The sequence below is a fragment of the Seriola aureovittata genome, chromosome 5 (genome assembly GCF_021018895.1).
Source record: "Seriola aureovittata isolate HTS-2021-v1 ecotype China chromosome 5, ASM2101889v1, whole genome shotgun sequence".
NCBI classification, from domain to species: domain Eukaryota; kingdom Metazoa; phylum Chordata; class Actinopteri; order Carangiformes; family Carangidae; genus Seriola; species Seriola aureovittata.
Genome location: NC_079368.1, coordinates 26,829,159 through 26,848,387, shown reverse-complemented (window position 1 = coordinate 26,848,387; position 19,229 = coordinate 26,829,159). Strand labels below are relative to the sequence as shown.

Sequence of the window (19,229 nt, the reverse complement as noted above, 5' to 3'; positions counted from 1 at the left end):
AGTATGGGAAATGTAGTCCTTTAGCCTAAAAACCTGGGCTAATATACCATCAAAATACAGGACATGCTCCTCCTGCACCAACAGCCCTGAAATTGGTGAGTTTGCGACAACTATTACCTTTTCATTGATTATGGCAGCCTAACATTCATGGCTGGATTAATCTCCTGGGGCAAAAAATTGTTGCTGGCCCCCTGTTGACCCCCACTTTAGTCTATATGGCAGTTTCATTGTTTCCCTTGAAACAACCAGTTCCCTACAGCTGTAATAATTATGTGATCAATCAATTAGTGTACTGATGGAAAATTAATTGGGTACAATTTCAAAAAAATGTCAAAGATTCAATGGTACCAGCTTCTTATACATGAATATTTGCTATTTCTTGCTGTTGACTTTCAAACAACAAAAGAAAGTTTTAATAAATTTACCTTCAGGGAATAATGATAGGTATTTTTCACTTTTTTATGTAATTTTATTCACCAAAGAATCAATTGATTATCAAAGAAAGTAACAGTCAAATTGATTGATAATGAAAATTGTTGGTTGCAGCCTTACAGTACTTCTATTATGGTATTACTACCTTGCCTCAAGTGTTCTGTGGACATTCAGAAATAATATCAGCAGTTTGATTAAAAAGAACAACTTTACAACAAATTAACTCAACATAAAGTAAAACAGTTTAGGCTTTACAACTAGATTTTAAAGACTCAGATGACATGGAGTAACCCTGGGGCTTTTAGAGTGCCTGGGCAGTTGTCCACTTTGCCAAGCTTGTGATCAAGCTTTACTAATATGCATGGCTTTGTGTTAAAGTCACTTGTGTTACTTATCTGGTCACACAAACTTTGTGGCTTAATGTGCCAAATGAACTGTAAATAGAAAATTTAATATTAAGCAGTACTTCATTTTGTATTTTGACTATAATATTGTACCCTACAAATTGTGTAACTGTACAGTGGTCATACAGATTTAAGATGCTTTAGTGTTTCATATGCAGCATTATGCACATTAATATCCTAACAAACAGGAAGAGTGCAGAGTTTTTAAGAGCCTCCGGTAAAATATAGCAAACCACTCAATACAAGGACATGCAGAAGAGTGGGTGAAAGCAGCAGTAATAAATATAAATGTAGTAAATATAGAAAGGCAACAACACTATTTGTATTGTTATTGTTTTTGTTTGATAAGTATTTTAAGGGACATGGACAGGAACAGGTGGCATAAGATGAGTGGTATATTAAAAACCTGAATTTCGGTGAAATTAAATGAAACATGTATTTAACATATCATGATCCGTTTCTTGTCCAAATTGTCTGTGACCACATAGTTGCCGGGTGAACTCCCTCGACTGTCTGTAAAAGTTTGGGCATAGCACTCTCTTGCCTGTCAGGTTTCCCCAAAGAAAGAATCTGAATGTGTGCCATGAATATGCTATAAAACCCTTTGTGCTGGATAATGATTAAAGTCAAATATTGAATACCAGACTAACTATACAAAACTCTACAAAACTGAACAACATATTCCACTTTGTTTCTGGATAAAGATTCACATGACATCTAGCTGTTGCTGAGACGTCTAATCATGTGTGGAACTGCTCTGTCTGAAGAATAAAGCAAACGATAAGGCAATAAGTGTATAAAAACAGCTAAAGGCTCCACTGGCCCTCTGAGAAAGATGACTAACATAACAAAGGAGGACCTGCTGGCTTTGTGAACTTCCTGTGGGGAAGTATTGAAACCAAATCAGGTTAGGCCACATCTGCTCTGTCCATACGGCATGGATCACTTTCAGAGCAGTTCAAAGGCCAGCCTTTTAGACCTACTCACAGAGGAAGGAGAGGGGCAGCTGGGAACACATGCAGAGGACAGACACATTGCAAACACACATTCTGGTTTACCAGCATAGTTTTGGTCAACTTTTATAGACAATTTAGAAAAACATCCTCAATCTGGTGGCTTTTTTGTTATCTGATTATAATTATTAGCTTCTGCTACATGTCTAATCAGGCTGGGAGACGGTGGGCAACGCAGCCGCACCCTAACCCCTCCTACAGAAGTAGGCCTCCTTTTCAAGACACAGCTATGGAGCTAACATTATCAACAAACAGGGAGGGGGTAGACCATAAAATGACTGAACCACAATTTATAGTTAACCAGCTCCACTGGTGGCGTGAATCATAATGATTATAAGAAAAACCACTAGTCTAGCCAGTCCTTGAGGAATTTCCAATATCCTTTGATTTTTGCTTTTTCTGTTGCAAGTTGATAGACTCAATTACTGGACTGAGTAAAGAGCAAAGAACATGATGAGATGCAGACGCTGTCTTAAAGGGGTTCTCAGCAAGTCTGTGTTGCACTTTCATAAAGTTGCGGGAGACTAAAAAAGAATGATCAAAATTGATGGATCAGTGGGCCAGATATCAAGATCTAAAGCCAATAGTATGGTTCAAGCTCCAAAACACACGTTTGGATCCTACAGTTCACATAATACAGCTTGATAGAGCCTTTAAATAACTTTCTGTTTAAAGTTTCAACGCCCCAATCCACCATAACCCTGATGTCTACAGGGCCCCCGTATTTCCTCAAGCACCCAAAAACCAACTAGTAGTTCTACTAGAGCTTAATTGATAAGTCAATTAATATGTTTTTAAAGCAATAATATTATACACCGGACAATCAATTGATTATTAAAGAAAAAAATAGTCGGAACTACTGATATTGAAAGTTATTATTGGCTGTAGCCTTACAGATCTTCTATGATGGAATAATAATACCTTGCCTGAGGTTTTACTGTGTCTTAACTACATGACACACAGAAAAAAAATGGAAGCCATTTAATAAAACACAACAAACAACCACAATATAAACTAAAACAGTAAGTCTTAAAACTAGATTTTGACACTATAATATAATCTATTTGATACTGTAGCCTATGCCAGTGGTGCAAATTTGTAACAAATCAGTGATTAATTAAAAATTAAAAACCTGCCAGCCTTGCCCCTGTAACGATTATAGCCTACTGACCTCATGTGTAACATCTATGGAATGTCCCTTTAAAATAGAATATAAAAAATAAATAAATATTTAAATATTCAGTGTGCATGTGTGTGTTTGAGTGAGAGAGAGAAAGAGAGCGACCTTGTTTTCAGAGTTGGTTTCAGATTAATTGTCCATAGGCTGAAGCAAAGTCAGCCTATGCCGAACAGCTGAGCAAAATAACTGATTAGTGACTACAGAAAAGTGACTACAGAGGACAAGCATATCCAGCTCCATATCTTTATGTTCCTCCTCCCACGCCCTTTCCGTCTTTGACAGCTGAGAGTCCTTTGGACTAAAGCCTCGAAAACAACCATCACGTTGTTACTGAAGAAGCTAGAGCCCGGGGTAGTAGCACAGGCTCCAAAGGAAAAAAGTCAGTTTTCTTGCCCCCTTTTACCCCTGTGGGAAACTGCGAGACCGCCCCTGGATTAAGTCCCCGCCTTTAAACTCAAATAAGAAGGAAACTTCAAAGGCCGTCGGCCGCCGGGGCTCCGCCCTCGCACTCCCGGACGGCTTCACAAAGGATTTGCCGACGTTCGGGAATTCCGCCTCCAGTTCCTTTTATAGCGCCACTCGTGCGCTGGCAGAGCTCCAGGATCCCGCCCATCCCGGTTACTTTGACAACACAAAGGACTTCACGGAACTCGCAGGCGCCGCCTACCTTTCCAAATAAGGGCAGTCTCTCCATGTACGGCAAACAATCGCTGCGAGATTGCCCTTTTCTCTTCCTTATCCCGTTTATATGATCGGAGAGGAACTGCGCTTCAGGTTGGAAGCGGTGCGATCATGGCCGAGCGAGTCCAGCAGCCCCCAGCCAAGCGGCTCTGCTGCCGGCCCGGCTACAACCCGGCATGCAGGCAGGGGCAGCGGGCTGGAGGAGTCCTGTGTGGCGGCGCAGGGTCCGCTCCGGGAGGGTCGGGGAATGGAAAAACGCACAACCCCGAGTCGTTGCTCGACATCGCGGCACGCAGAGTCGCGGAGAAGTGGCCGTTCCAGAGGGTGGAGGAGCGGTTCGAGAGGATCCCGGAGCCCGTCCAGCGGAGGATCGTATACTGGTCATTCCCGAGAAGCGAGAAGGAGATCTGTATGTACTCCTCTTTCAACGCCGGAGGAGAGGAAAGTGGAACTAGCGGGGACAATAATGACGAGACCCAGCTGCCTTTCCTACGGGGTGTCACTCTGCTAGAGGGTGGCTGGGTGGACAACGTATTGCAAGTCGGTGAGTGGACTATAACGTTACAATAATGCAGGGACACAGTCTGTAATAAACAAAACAACTAACTCGCACTGTTTGCCTTTTTCCATGGAACCGTGCCAGACTTTTAAAGGGCTTGTGTTTGCCTTCCATAGCCTTGTCTATTATAAACAATGCAGGGTATTTCCACACCAGTCTCTACCCTATAGCTGTGTGAGAATAGCCTATTTTCAGATAAGCCCGTAATAGTAGCCCACTTCTCCTTGTTTTTGCCCACTGAGCAGCGCGCATTGAATCGCCCAGAGCCATCCCAATTGGAAGCTTAGTACTTTGTTCCTATTTTTGTGTCTTTCCAGCTCTCCATGCCCCCACCAGCGGGTACGCAGACAAAAGCCCCCTATATCTTTTCACCGCTGGCTAAATAGACGATATTTAGAAAGGGTGGGAGGGACGGTGATTTAAAGCCACAGTGCTTCTGTTTTGTTTGCCAAACACCTTTGTGAGACAGACTGAAGCTTTTCTTCTGCCATCCCAATATTCAGTTAAAGCCCGAGCTATATGCAGCCAGTAAAGGCAAAGATGCATTCTCTTTCTCTCAGCTACATTATTTGTGGTAAAGCTCGGAAACAGAGGTGCTGTAGGCTCAGCAACCCCCTGCCTGCCTGCCTGCCTGCTTGCTTGCCTGCCTGCCTCTTTTGCCTGGCTGGCTGCCTTTGCCAGAGCCACAATATTTCACTGCATTCGTCAGTGCAATAGACTCAGCTGTCAATCCGACTCCCCACCCTTGGAAACGGTTCAGGATTCTAATCCCATTACCCTCCCCAGTTCATCAGAATCTTAATGCATTCTGCAAACAAGATTTTATGCATGATCTTCTTCCTCCTCCCTCCCTCACCCTCTCTATCTCTCTCCCTTGCTCCCTCTCCCTCTCTCTCTTCTTGGCTTACTATCCCTCCAAAGAATCTGTGTGGAGATGGCTTCAGCTTTTGTGGGCTCAGAGAATGTGCAGTGCACAATAGTAGCCATGGAGCAAGCAGACAGGCAGGCAGCTCTCCCTCCCTCTCTGGCCTGTTTACCAGATTCCCCAGCATTAGGCTCATTTATGTGCTCACTCTTTTGGAGCTTTAGGAAGCTAAACACTCAGCTCAGGGTAAAATAGAAAGTGCAAGGCATCAGTGAAAAGACGTATGTGTGTTTATGCTTTGGAAAATAGTCAGACAGAGTGACACAGAGGGTGAGAGGGTCATTTTTTTTTGTGGCTGTGCATGTGTTTTTGTGTGTGTGAAAGAGAGAGAAAAGAGAATGTGTGTCAGTGTGTGTGGGGGGTTGATAAACACAGAGGGGGATTGTGCATGCGTCTGTGTGTGCATGTGTGTGTCTTCGTCTACACGGGCTGTCAGTCTCATCCTGCATGCTCACAGAGAGAGGAGGATGACAGGCGAGAGTACATAGCAGGAGGAGGGCATGTTATGCTGATTACAATTTTCGGCCCAGATTTTCTTTTTTTTTTTTTAGCTGGGTAAAGTAAAGCCAAGGAAGAGAAAATGATAAATAAAAGATGCAATCTACTCCAGGGGACAGGCAGCCACTGGAGGATGAGGGCTTAAAAGCAGGGCAGCATGGGAGGGGGCTGTCAGCCACATCACACACCACATGTATTGGCCCATCAAACACATACAGTGGGTCTGGCCTGGAAAAAAAAGTGCAGGGTGGTTGTGAGGGCAAGGCTTTGTGTGGCTTCTTGTGTGTGTGTGTGTGTGTGTGTGTGTGTGTGTGTGTGTGCTGTCAGTGGGATGGGATTCAGTGTTGATGATGAAAGACAGTAGAGCAATAGAATAGATGCGGAGGTTATTGTGTATGGGGGGAAAAGCTAATATACTTGAATGGATCTGCTGTCGCTGTATTCCTCTCCTCCCCCTCTCATCTCCTCCTCTACCTCCCTCTCTCTCCCAAGTGAGCAGCTATAAAACTCTCCATATTTACTCCCCTAAGGCCAACTACCAGCCCCCAGTCTCCTGTGATTATTTATCTTTTTCTCAAAGACATTAATCACACGCTTTTCTCTTTTCTCCTCCATCTCTTTCCATACATCAGTGCTGCAGAGGGAATGGATAGGGGGATGGCGTTTAAGGGGAAGAGCAATAGATCGGGTGATATCAAGAAAAAGAGGGGAAGCCTAGAGGGAAAAAGTGGGTGGAAAATGCAAAAGAGGAAAGAGGTATTGAAATGGTGATTGCAAGAGAAGGGGATGTATGAAACTAAAGAATGAAGCGCAGAGAAGGGGAGAGAGTGAGATGGATGGGTTGTTCTTTCTCCCATGCGAGCTCATCTGTTCCAGTGCCAGCATTTGAGATAAATATTCATATATGAATGTGAGTGTTATCTAGCGGTCCAATGCTCCTCGGTTATAGCAGTGTTATAACAACCCAGCTTCAGCCCTCTTGCACTCTTTCCCGTGCTGAATCAGTGATGAATTTGTCAGCTGCTGAACAGGTAGTGGACCACATTACTAACCTCAACTTGTATCAAAAGCTTCTATGTGTAATAATACATTCAAAAAACTGCAAATGAATAAAATGAAATATGCACGTTGCTTTGGAGAACAGGCCCAGAACCACAGCTGTCTGTCATAAAAAATTACATTGTCATGAGGTGATCACAGAAATATCAGTAAATCTCACCGATGTTTCAAGTTTCGGTCTTCTTTAGCTTGTCAATCAGGCCGTGCAGTGCCGTAACTGAGCACCATTCACCAGTATAGAAAACTTCCAAAGCTGCCTGTTCTGATCACAGCATCTGTTCTCTGGCCCCCTTGTGTAATTTAGACTCGGCAGCTCATCATGCTGAAAGGAAGGCTAGTATTATGGTGCCCCGTCCTCTAATTATAGAATTCTAATCCTATGGCTCTAACATGGCATGACAAAGCATGTTTGCACTTCATTACCCTCCTTCCTGTTTTAGTCCTTCAGTCTGGGTCAAGTTCAACCCTTCTTCTCTCATTCATTTATGACATGCACTGTCCTGCTCCTCCTCCCTTTGACCCCTCATCCATGTATTTCTTCTCCTACCCCCGCCCCCTGTCTACCCCCAGGGCTTTTTGCCAGGAGTTAAAAAAAAAAAAAAACATAACCCCCACCACCACACACACCACCACCTCACTCTTACTATCCTGTTACCGTAAGCCCCATGTCCCTAAGGAGTGACATACTGATGCCTGGCATATGTCGCTCCCTGCAATGTCATTAGCGTAGGCTACATGCTACAGCCTATTTGTCCAGCTCTCCTTGTTAGGCTAATTTTTTCACATGAAGCTACATGTCATTTTATCATGCTGCTGCCCCAAATCTGAGTGATGAGGTGGACACTTTGTTGGGGCTGTTTTAAATTCAGCTAGCATGAAAGTAGATATGCATATCCTGTAGACTATTTTGGTGTATTTTCCATGGTGGTGTTGTTGGACTCGATAGCCTATAATATTTTTCCTAAAATATCACTGAATGTCCATGGCAGTCATGCCTGTTTGAGTGTGAATGTCATCCTCCTCTGCTCCACCTATTCCGGAGGCAAATTGGTGCGTGTGTGCGTGTGTGTGTGCAGGCATACGTGTGTGTGTCTGTCGTGTGCTTCTGCATGCTCATAACTCAGGTTAATTTGTTCACGCTCTGGAGAATCTTAATTAGGTTTCTGCGTCATCTACTCTCTCTCTCACCCTCTTTTTATCATGATGTCAATGAAACAGTGAAGTAACAACCAGGCTGGTGGTTCCCTGTTTTTTAACCTGTTCATCTTTGTAATGCAGACGGTGAAAATCATAACACAGACTCCTCTGAACTTTATGTTTAGCCATTAAAAAGCACACTTTGGGTGTGCTACTCGAGGAGCTGTGGAGCCGTATGTCATTTCTTATTGAGTCTAAATCACACATGTGCTTAGCAGGCAGAACCATGGCGGCGTCAAGACATTATTTACAACAATACAACACACAGACAACACCCATAGAACAAAGGGGCTGATAAAAGAAAGAATATTTGCACACACAAGTAGGTTATTGTTTGTGTGACAAAGCAGTGAGCCTAATACCAAGGAGAAATCTGTGCCACTTAGAAAGGTGAAGTAACACTCAGCATGTTTGTGCAATAATACACACACACACACACGCACACATTTTTTTCCTCTGTGCTAAGATTTCACAGGGCCTTTCAAAGGGCTTCTCGAGGACCCACATCACATTTCAGGCATTTCGTCCATGAAGGTGCAAAATTTAAGATGCAAAACATAAATCTTGCATGAGCATGTCGTCTGCGAGACGCTATCAGGCTGAGCTGGGTTTTTGGTGGGTGAGGGCTTATTCTTTCTGTTTGTGTGTGGGCTGTTTCTTTTCATGTGGGTGGATCTGGTTTTATTTTCCTGTTAGGTTAGAGAGTTCCTTTATCTTTTTACAATGCCCGTCGAGAATGAGCCCACATGCCTACCACCAAAGACAGACAGAGACAGAACGCTTCCGACTGTGCTGTTAGTCTGTGTGAAACCAGTGTCTTGTAAAGAGGCTCAACTTGTGACTCAGGACTTAGAGACACACTGACACAATTTGACTCAGGGGTTTTGAAAAACATTACCCTCCCCCCCAAAAATACTTTGTGTTATTCTAAGTAATAAGGAGACGTTCTGATGAAACCTTGAAGTCAGACCAGGCTCTAAGGTGAGAGCATTCAAGGAGCAATACCCCCAGCCATGTGACTTAGCCAAACGAACCCTTGTATCGTCATGGAAACATGGCTGAGCCTGGAGCTAGTGTAAACATCTGGCTGTCCAAGAGGGAGACAGAGACAGAGGGGCAGCAACTGTATCTATGTGGAGAGACATTGAGTCTTTAGGGAGAGGGCTCTCTCTGAATGTGTGTATCTGAGAGACTGAGAGAAGCAGATCACAGGCCTTTGTCCCATTATGTTGGTTGAATGGAAAGAAGATAGGATACATTCCAGCTGTAGTGTAATGGAAACATGTTAGCTTAGCCTCTCTTTGTGAGTGTGTTTGCATGGATATGTGGCTGAGCAGATGTTTGTATGGACAAAAGATTGTGTTTCATATATATTTGTTCATGTTTTCAGTTTAGTGTGTAATATTGCTTGATGTCAGATAACATCTGGATTTACAAATCATCCAGGAAATGAATTTTTGTTCATGAGTTCATGTGAAGTGACGGTAGCATGAGCATCACCGTAAATCTGCAATGTGTTTACGTGATAATTACTTTCATTCTGCTCATAATGAGTTTCAGCTCGAGTTCAGTTTCCTCCTTCGATCACTTACAGACAGCCTTAGCCACTTTTCAGTCTGGGTGGCCTCCTCAAGGATGGAACCCATAAAGCAGACTCTGACATTGTTAGGTTGTACTCGTGGAGTGAAAGATGACCACTGGTTCTTCTGCTAGCTTTGTCATGTTCCCAGAACATCAGAAGTTTCCAGACGGTCCCAATGCTTGTCACGGCCCCAACTCCAAGCTCTAACCAACCCCATTCCCAGACCCAGATGTGCCCCTAGACAGATTATTCTCACCACAGACCATAACTTCCTTCAGCCAGCCATGTTCCATCTTCTACCCCCAGCCATAACTGTGTCCTGCTCATCACATTTCCAAGACTGTACCCAAGATGTACCATTAGACAGTCTTTCTGCCATCAAGCTAGGACTAATGTCTGCATTACTTCCAGTCCTTCCACCTGACTGGAGCCAGCCTCCCTCCTAGTCCCATTCCTGGTCCCAGACATAGTTGTTTCCTCCCTGCCCCTCTTAAATCACCCTTCCCAGTTCCAGCCCTAGTCGCCTTGCGTCTGCCACACTCCCCAGTCCTATTACCAAGCTGCCCAGAGTTCTTTCTTCAAAATTACCCTGCACGCTAATACTGGCACGTTCTCAGAGACGCTCTGTGTACAAGATCAGCATGCGTAGCCTCTGTTAAAATAAACCAGCTAAAGTAATAAAGTTCCAGCATGAGCTCTCTAACGTCTGCCCCAGTCCCCGTTCCAGCTTGACTTGTCTCCTGTCCCAGACTGTGGCTGCTGGGTGTGCGTCAGCACAGCTCTTCGGCTGGCTGACTATGTCTAGGAATCCAGTCCTCCTTCCACAGAGCTCCTGCCCCTCTCTTCTCTGTGAGCACAGGGAACGGAGCAGAGGGAAGGGGCGATAGAAAGGCTACTAAATCCACAATGACAAGGCCCTATTAAAGACCGTTTTTTCTATTTCATTTAATGACTTTTATTACCAGCCGCCTTTCTCTCTTCGATTTGGCAATAATAACAACAGGGGGAATGCAGCACTCAGCGTTCTCCTATCTGATGCTCCCCTTCACTTTTTTTCTTTTTAATGAATACCTCTTTGCACCAATGGGCTGCTGAAATAAGCACAAAGCAGTCCAAGACTCTGCTTGCTGCAGTGGAAGGTTCAATGTATGTATCCTGTGTGTGTGTGTGTGTGTGTTTGTGCATTTACTACATCAGTATGAGAATACGTGTTAAACACTACACATGTTGCCACAGAACAGAGCTTCTCTGTGCAGTTTGGTCAACAGCTGTTTCTCCCCAGAAGCCAAACAGCTTTGGATCAGCCCAAAGGCTACAAACAATTTGTGTGTGTGTGTGTGTTTTTGTGTCTTCATGTTTGTGTGTATGTGATTAAGAGCAATGTTTTTGATCTCTCCCAGATCAAGATGCAAGGTGCAGCAAAGAATATCTTTGGGCTGCAGTGCTTTAATATTTCTTTACATTATGCTGATCCATATAAAACTAACTTGAACTTCTAGCCACTGCCTTCCGAAAAGAGGCCACCAAGGTTACAAGGATATTTCTGTGTTGAAACAAACCAACCTTGTCTCTTGATGTTATCGTAAATGATTGCTGGGTTAAGAGTGGAGTATGGATTTACCCCCTCAAGCAGCTTCTTGGGCAAAACTATACTCCAGGAAATACTTACACAGGACTGTAGGTAAAGGTAGATTCTTTCAGCTCGTTTTAATCCGTGTGTGAATATGAGCATGTGCTTGTATGACTTTGTGAGTTAATGGCTCGGTGAGCGTGTTTATGGTTGTGTGTGTCAGGGTGAGGTATAGGTGAGGCATGTTAATGATAAGAGGGTGGATGACATTCCCGTCTGTCATCATTCCCACCCTATCTCCTTCCCACTCCCACACACACACACACATGCTTGCACACATGCTTTAAGACACACACTTGCCTCACAGTGCCGGGGCGCCAGTGACTAGGCGCCTTAGAATAAACATCAGCAGAGGATGAGGGTTTACCTGCCGCTGACCCCTATCATACATACTCACACACACAACAGAGGTGTTCACTCATCGACTGGTCCCTCCCCTAGCAATGAACTGGCCCAATGTTGACCTCTTTCCTTGACCCCCAGGGATTTACTAAAGTCAAAGGTCAATCTGGTCAGACTGTCCCTTTAGTGGCTGATTGCTAAGCTTGAAAGACGGGCTCGTGCTTACATTATTGTTTTCCAATAAACAGCACCTGACCAAATGAAAAGATTGCTTGCTTTAATGAATGTGTGCATGTGTCTTTTGCATGTTCCAATAAGCAGTTTCTCACCTGAGAGATCGGTCAGAGAGGCTGCACAGTATATGCTCAGTTTTTTTTTTTTTTTTTGGTCCTTTTGTGGAACAATCGGGAATCCGAGCCAGGTTGAGAGGGGGAGTTTACCCCCTTCTCTCTTCTTGCCCGGCAGGCTCAAGTGCTGTGTGAGCTATGCGGAGGAGGAGGTCCTGAGAGTGCCCCTGGCTGTGCCTGGTCCAACGATGTCGTGTCTGTGTGGCATGTGAGACATGCATTCACTGCTCTGTGGCAGAGCAAGGCTGAATAGAGGTAGAAAGGCTCTCCAGGCATGAGAGACAGAGAGACAGACAAAGACAGAGAATGCGAGAGATTCAAAGGGAACGAGAGGAAGGCTTTCAACTGATAATGGAATTTAGTTTGCCCTTCTAAAGAGTTTTGTCTTGAAGGAGTTCTTTCTTTTTCTTTCTTGCTCATTTCCTTTCTTGCTTGTTTTTTTTCTTGCATGCTCTTCATCTTCCTGTCGTCTTAATTTCTTGTTTTTCTTCTCCTAATCACTCCATACCTGTGCCTGTCCTCCTCTTTCATGTATTTCTTCCATGTGTTTATAAGCTCTAATGATCTCTTTTTCTCCCCTTCTCAATTTTCCAGTTTCATTTCCCAAGCCAGGCAATAGAAACTCATATCTTATTTACACTGCCCCTATCTAGATACAGCATGTTTCCATAGTGCTTCCTGTGTCTAAACTCCCAAAGGAAGGCTAGCGGGCTAGCTAGCTCCTGCTGTCTGTGCTGTGCTCGGGTGTTAGCAGTCTGCATCCAGACCTCAGGGGCTATCACTGTTTCTAGATTTAGAAGCTCTGTTTACCGCTGTCTGGAATTAGGAGAGGAACGGGACTTGACCTATTTGCTGTGGTGTCTTTCTCTGAAGTTTTTATGTGATCGTCACCTTGATGTTCTCCACACCTCACCGTAATACTTTTTTGGTTGTTGGGAGCCAAGTATTGAAAACTGTCCAGTACCAAAATCTGTCACTCTTTGATCAGATAGTTCTTCATTTAAATCAAGATTCTGCCAACTGTAGAAACAAAGTCCTTCATGGCTGCTTGTGTTTGGCCTCTTGTTTGAAAATCTTTTTGTTGAAAATCCTGCATTTATTTCTCAAAAGAAGATATAAAAAAAAATGCTTTCATATCTGCAGTGGGGTCTCGGCATTAGTTAGGAAAAGTTTGAAACCATATCCAGTGATATGTTTTTACAGAACATTATAGTTGCTGGGTTTGAGTCTGAGTATTCTGGGGTACATCCATTCCCATAAGACTTTGCGGGGAAAAAAAGCCGTGACCCTTCTTTATCATTAGTGGCTAGTGGGAAATTAGCTCCATAAATCAGGTTGTGTCTGTGCCGTGCTCTGCTCAGAGAACCGTACAGGACTTTTGTGTAGATGAAGTACAGATCTACCATTGTTGTTGGATTCTGTCTGCCATCATTTGTTATTGCCACCCCGTCTGTCTGCATTCTTACCCACAAACCTGCTATCTGGCAGCCTGTCTGTCTGCCTGGTTGTCTGGCTAGCTGCTAGCTGGCTAGCTGTCCCTCCCGGGTGGCTACATCACCTAACCCCCTACCCCCCTCGCAGCCAGTGACAGCCCAGCCCAGGGAGACATGGGTAATGGTCCTCTCTGATGTACAGCCTGACTCAATTGGACTGGATGGCAGACACATGCCTAAAATAACAAAAGGAGGGGAGAGAAAAAGGGGGGGGGGGGGTGTAGAGAGAAGGGGGGGGGGGTAGCGAAGCGATCGATAAAGCAGGGACACATCGCCTAATAAAGATTTATTCCTTTTTTCCCTCTCGCCATCCGCCTTGGCAGGGCAGAGAGGGGGAGGAGAGAATGTGATTAGTGGACTTCTTCTCCCAGGGTGCATCTGATAGCACGTGCATACGCGTGCACAGCAGTCTGTATACCCCGATGTGTTGTGTGTATTTTTGCATCTCATGTGTGTTTATCGCATGTGCTTCTCCCTCTCTCTCCCGAGAGCAAAAAGGGGGTTAAAAACAGTCTCTGTCGTTTGTTCTGCCGGCAGTGGCACTAGCAGCTGCAGCTGTGTCCCTGCCTCTCTCTCTTCCTGTCAGCTAATATTTAGTTAATCTTTGGTCTGGGACCTACGGGACTGGCCGGAGCTCCTGGTGCCCCATCCATCTCACACTGATCTATATTCCATGCTGGATCCCTGTGCCATTAACCACCACCGAGGGGAGGAGAGAAAGGGATGGAGAGGCACAGAGGTAGAACGAAGATGGAAGGGCAGATGGGTGGAGGGAGAGCCGTAGAGAGACAAGAGAGTGATGGAGAGATAGCAATAGGGGGGCGGGGGATGGTGGTGGTGGGTGGGTAGGGGGTGGTGGGGGCTGTCTGCCATCTCAACTTTAAATGAGGGGAAGACGGAGGAGAGGTGTTGGGTCAGCGACTCCAGCCATGCACAGAAATGTCTCCCCATAATTTTGAGGAAGTTTCCGATGCAAGAAATACGCAGTATGCTCTAAAAATTGTTTATTCTTGGATCATAACCACTCGCAGCCATTCATTTTCTCCCACCTCTTTTTATTTCCTGTCTTATTGGATGATGCCCTGAGCAGGTGGAATTACCTCAATCCAGCTGAAAAGAGAGTAAAGAGAGGTAGAGTGTTTCTATAAGGTGGTGTGAACGGCTGAGGGGGAAAAGGTTTCGTAGGTGGAGGAGGAGGAGGAGGAGGAGGAGAAAAAAAAGAGGCAGAAGTGTGGGAGTGAGTGATCCATATGCAGCGAGTGGGCCACTTCATTGATATGCATTGTGTAGTTATGAGGGGGTCCACCTGCGAAGGCTCCAAGTGCTGAGTCACTCACTAACGCACAGACTAAATGCTTTTATCCCAGACGCCTGGTCCATCTGAATGGAATATAATAGGCCATAAAGTGCTTTGCTAGCAGCGGCTGCTTGCCCCATGGCAAACCCTCGCCCCTTGCTCCTCGCTCTCCTACTCCAAATCTCATTTCGCCACTTTTATAGAAACAAAGTGTGTACGCTCTTTGCTTTAATTACATCCTCTCCTCTCCTCCTTTCAGTGTTTTCTCTTCTTTCCATCCCTCTTTCCTTGTTGTTCGTGCTGCAGTGCTTCTCAGGCAGCCACAGAGAGCTCTCTCTTCTCACTTCAGCCCTTCTGTCTACACTCCCTGCGTACCTCCCCCCTTCAGTCATGTGTGATCCCTTTGCTGCTGTGTGTGTGTGTGTGTGTGTGTGTGGGGCACCTGTTTGGGATCTCAGTGTGTGTTTAGGGTCATGCCTGCAGGTCGTGCGTAATGAATAGCAGGGCTGTTGCCGAAGCACAACTGGCTGAGAGGGAGCTAGCCAGAGAATAGCGCAGCAGTGACGGAAGGAGAGGAGGAGGATGGAGAGATGGATGGAGGGAGGGAAGAGAGGAATGAGGGAGCAGGAGGACCAGCAAGGGAGGAAAGGAAGAGTGGTTGCAAAGCCAGTGAGCCTTAACCACCTTCTGTCAGTCTGTCTGCTCTCAGCGCTGTTTTCTCTCTCATAGGAATCTAATGGCTTTTCCACTGTCCTCTTTCCAAACCTCCACCACCACCATCTCCCCCTTCTCTTTTCATTCTCCTCTTTCTCTCTATCACCGTGCTATTTTTTTCCTTTCCTTATTCTCCTCCATCTCCTCTCACTTTCCTATTCCCCGTTAAAACTCTCCCCCGAAGTCTCCGCGCTGTCTTCCCCTGCTACCTCCCCTCCCTGTCTCTCCCTACGTCCTTCCAGCTGCTGGCCAGGGGAACAGCTGACTAAATCTAAAGCTGGGGCCCCTGGCTCTGGCCCTGGCCCTGGCCCCAGCTCTGCCACAGCCTCCTCCTATTCTCAGCCCCCCCCCCCCCCCCCTCCTTCCTCTGGCCTCTAGCCCTGGCTCCTCTCTCAGCAGCCTCAGTTCAGCCCTGGCCCTGTCTCTGAGCCTCAACTCCAGCTCTGCCTGACTCTCAGCGGTTCCCTCCAACCATCCCCCTCCATCCCACTTTGGAGCTGAAAAGCCCCAAAAGCCCTCTCTTTCTCTCTCTCTCTCTGTTTTGCCTATAAGCCTGCCCTCTCTCTTTCTCTTCCCTTTTCAGATTTTTCACTCTGTCTTTCGTGCTAATTCACTTGCTCCCCCTTTTCCCTCCTCCCCACACTGACGGGCTGTAGCTGGGCCCCTGGTACTGTCCCAACTTATCTGGACTGAGGCCTCATCCAGGTTGGCTGCAGTTCAGTTCTCTGGCTCCTATACCCAGCCTCTCTAGCCAGGCATCTTTCTCTCTCTGGCTAGTAATGTTAGTCACTGTAACTCATTGTGGCTCGCTTTACTCCAAGCCATGCTCAACTTGTACATTTGGTTGTTTCTGGCTCAACACTTCCTGCAAAGCTCTTTGACTCCTCATGCGTCTCTTTGTCTCCTCAACTCTTGCTTCTGTACATCTCTTTAACTTGTGTAGACAGGCTCAGCCCCGGCACAAACACAAACGCTCAGCACACAACTGCGTGCATCGTGCGAGAGTGTGAAGCACATGACACATGATTGGCAGCAGGGGGAGGATGGGGAAAAAAAAAAAAAAAAGCAGCAAAAGGGGAAGTGGGCCTTGTCACATCTCCAGGCAAGCCAGGGGCTCGGGTTTGATCGCTGCCCAGGGAGGAGAGCCTTCGCCACCCCCCCCCCCCCCCCCCAACCTCTGTGGCTGTCACAGCAAGGCTGCAGGCTGGTGTGATCAGGTGCAGGCCCAGGTTCTGCCATCGCTCCTCTGAACAGACATTGCCCACAGAAGACACCTGTCAATGCTCTTCCTCCTCTCTGACACCCAACTGCACTGAGATGAGTGACAGAGGGCTGACAGAATAAAGTTCAGAGAGCAACCCACAGATACAGTGGGATGCACACGCACACACTCCCCTTTGTGCGGAAGTGGGCCAAGGAAGCTCAGGCGGAAAGAAGCAGAGTCAGTCTCTTCCAGTCGAAGCCACATCAGAATCTTCTGGAACACCTAGCAGCTCCTCATAGATTATTATTCAGCCCACTCCCTGTCTGTCTAATGCCCAATACAGCCTTTGTCGTTCTTGCCGTCTTTGTTGTCATTTTTTTTGTTGTTTTGTTTTGTTTTTGTGTGTGTGGAGAGGAAATTGGGGGTGCGGGAAGCAGCATAAGTTTCCTTTGGAGTCACGTTTTCTCTTGTTGACTGACAGATGCGGGACGATGAAAGCAAATCACAACGTGCCACAGACTTCAAAGGTCCCTGTGTTCCGCCATTTATTGGGAACAATGCACAACAACCTCTCTCCCAGTGTGGATTTCTTCAAAATCGTGAGGGAAAAGGCTAGAAGAAACAAGAGGCAGATGACAAAGAAGTTACCATCCAAACAGCTAACGGGGGTAGAAGGAGGAGGATGGGTGCTAAATAATCAGACCTAAGCACTGTAACCGATTCGGACTGCTTTTCAAAAGCATTTTCAATCAAAACAGGCTTTTGATGCACACTTATTCTGATACCAGGGATGTTTGAGTGGAGTAAAAGTGACGGCTTAAAGTTGTAAAGACATCTCCCTGCTTTGGTTCCTCACTCTGAGGTTTGTGGGGTTTTTATAGTGTGTTTGGAGTGTGTGTGTGTGTGTTTTGTATGGACCAGCGCATCAGTAATTAACTAAGTGGAAAAGCTAAGATGAAGTAAGCCGCTTGGTTCTGCTCTCCTAACTCTCTCTTACTCCCTCCCTCTCTCTCTCTCTCCCTTTTATTCTTTCTCTTGTCCAGGATGGCACCCATTGACTGCCACTGACCTAATTTGGGCAAATTTCACTGACCTACTTCATGGGTGAATGCTGACTTGCCCACGGGAGGGGATTCTCTCACACACATACACATTCACACATATTCTTTTCTATCCATATTATTAATATGCAGACCCTCAACCTCCTGAACGGTTGCTATGGCGCTGGACATGTACCCCCTCAGTTGTGCCCTATACCCCCCCCCCCTTGATCCCCCATTAAAACCCCTGTCCTTGCCTCCTTCAACACTCTGGCATCCCAAATGAACATAATGAGGATCTCAAAGTATAGACACGTGGTGAAATATAAACAAAGCAGTTGGCCTTTGTTTCATGTGGTCTCAGAGGTGACATAGTCCTTCACTTCACTGGTCTCCGAAGAGACATAATCAGTGTAATTGCATACAGATATAATTATTCTTCTGTCATCTATGAAAATGCTAATTTGAGCAAATGTGATCAAACAATGTGGAGATGCTTTGAGTGCACAGACAATCACAATAATTCCTTTACGAAGTTAGACAGACAAGAGAGAGCCTATGGAGCAATGCTGATCCCTTAGGAGGATTGGCATCTTTAACCCACTTGTATTAAAAAATGAATTCAAGCGTCATTGCGTCCCTCCAGCAGATTAATTCCCAGTTGACCGGACACATACGATCCTCTGGAGGGTTTTGGAAAAGGTGTCGTCATAGCTGGATTAGTTTTGCCCTTTTTAACGTGAGGATGATTAGTAATAAACTTCTCTGCCTGCAGCCTCCCATGAGGACATGGTAGTTGGAAGCAAGTCTAACCTGATTCAGTGTTTTGGTCACGCTCATGTATTATTCTTTGCAAGCTTTTGTGCAGCTGTGCTTGTGTGTGTTTGAGAAAGAATGAGAGAGGTATTTGTGTGTGTGTATGTTTGTGTGTGTGTGTGTGTGTGTGTGTGTGTGTGTGTGGACCTGCCCGCTTTCCTGTGTGCTCGTCGTGTGTTTGCCCACATGTGTGCCCCCCCCTTCAAATACAACCCCTGAATGCAAACACACACACGTACACACGCGCTTGCACCGGGCAAACGTGTTGTCATGGCAACACATACGGATGTCAACAAAAGAGGCTCCAGGGTGAACATTGTCTCCCTCTTGTCCAGCAGGGTGCAATTTATCTCAATGTAGCCATGAAAGGCAGCTATTTACATGAAACGAGAGCTGTTTCTGGGAAATAGGGGTCTCTCTGAAGGTTTTGATGTCAGCTGCCTGCTTTTAGCTTGAGAGTGGAAACCTAAACCATCTAGAGAGGGAGAGAGAGGGAGAGGAGCGAGCTGTAAACCTACCGAGAGAGCTCAGTTCCCTCATGTAGTTGAAGCTCTTCACCCTGAAAGTCTCTCACTGTTTCCCCTCAACACTCTCGCAGAAGGCCCAGCGTAGCATGTGATTTTGGATGCTTACAGTTTGCACAGAGTAAATCTAACCCCCTTGCTTTATAGCTTATCCTTAAGAGAGTGGTCCTAACATCAACGTCAATATTTACAGGAATAGCCCGCAGGCAAGAGAATCGACCACCACGATTCAGCAGAGACATATTCAACCTTTCTCTTGCTCCCCCTCTCCCCCTCTCTCCCTCCCTCACTC

General features: G+C 45.8%; 1 protein-coding gene across 1 annotated transcript in view; it reads left to right on the top strand.

The window, feature by feature from the left end:
• Nucleotides 1-147: 147 nt before the first annotated feature.
• The window catches only part of LOC130169119 (zinc finger SWIM domain-containing protein 6), a 47,913-nt gene continuing 28,831 nt past the window's right edge, over nt 148-19,229 (top strand). The window contains exon 1 of the mRNA XM_056375556.1: nt 148-4,254. Within this exon, the coding sequence (XP_056231531.1) occupies nt 3,822-4,254 (433 nt within the window). The 5' untranslated portion in view covers nt 148-3,821. The remainder of the gene's footprint in view (nt 4,255-19,229) is intronic.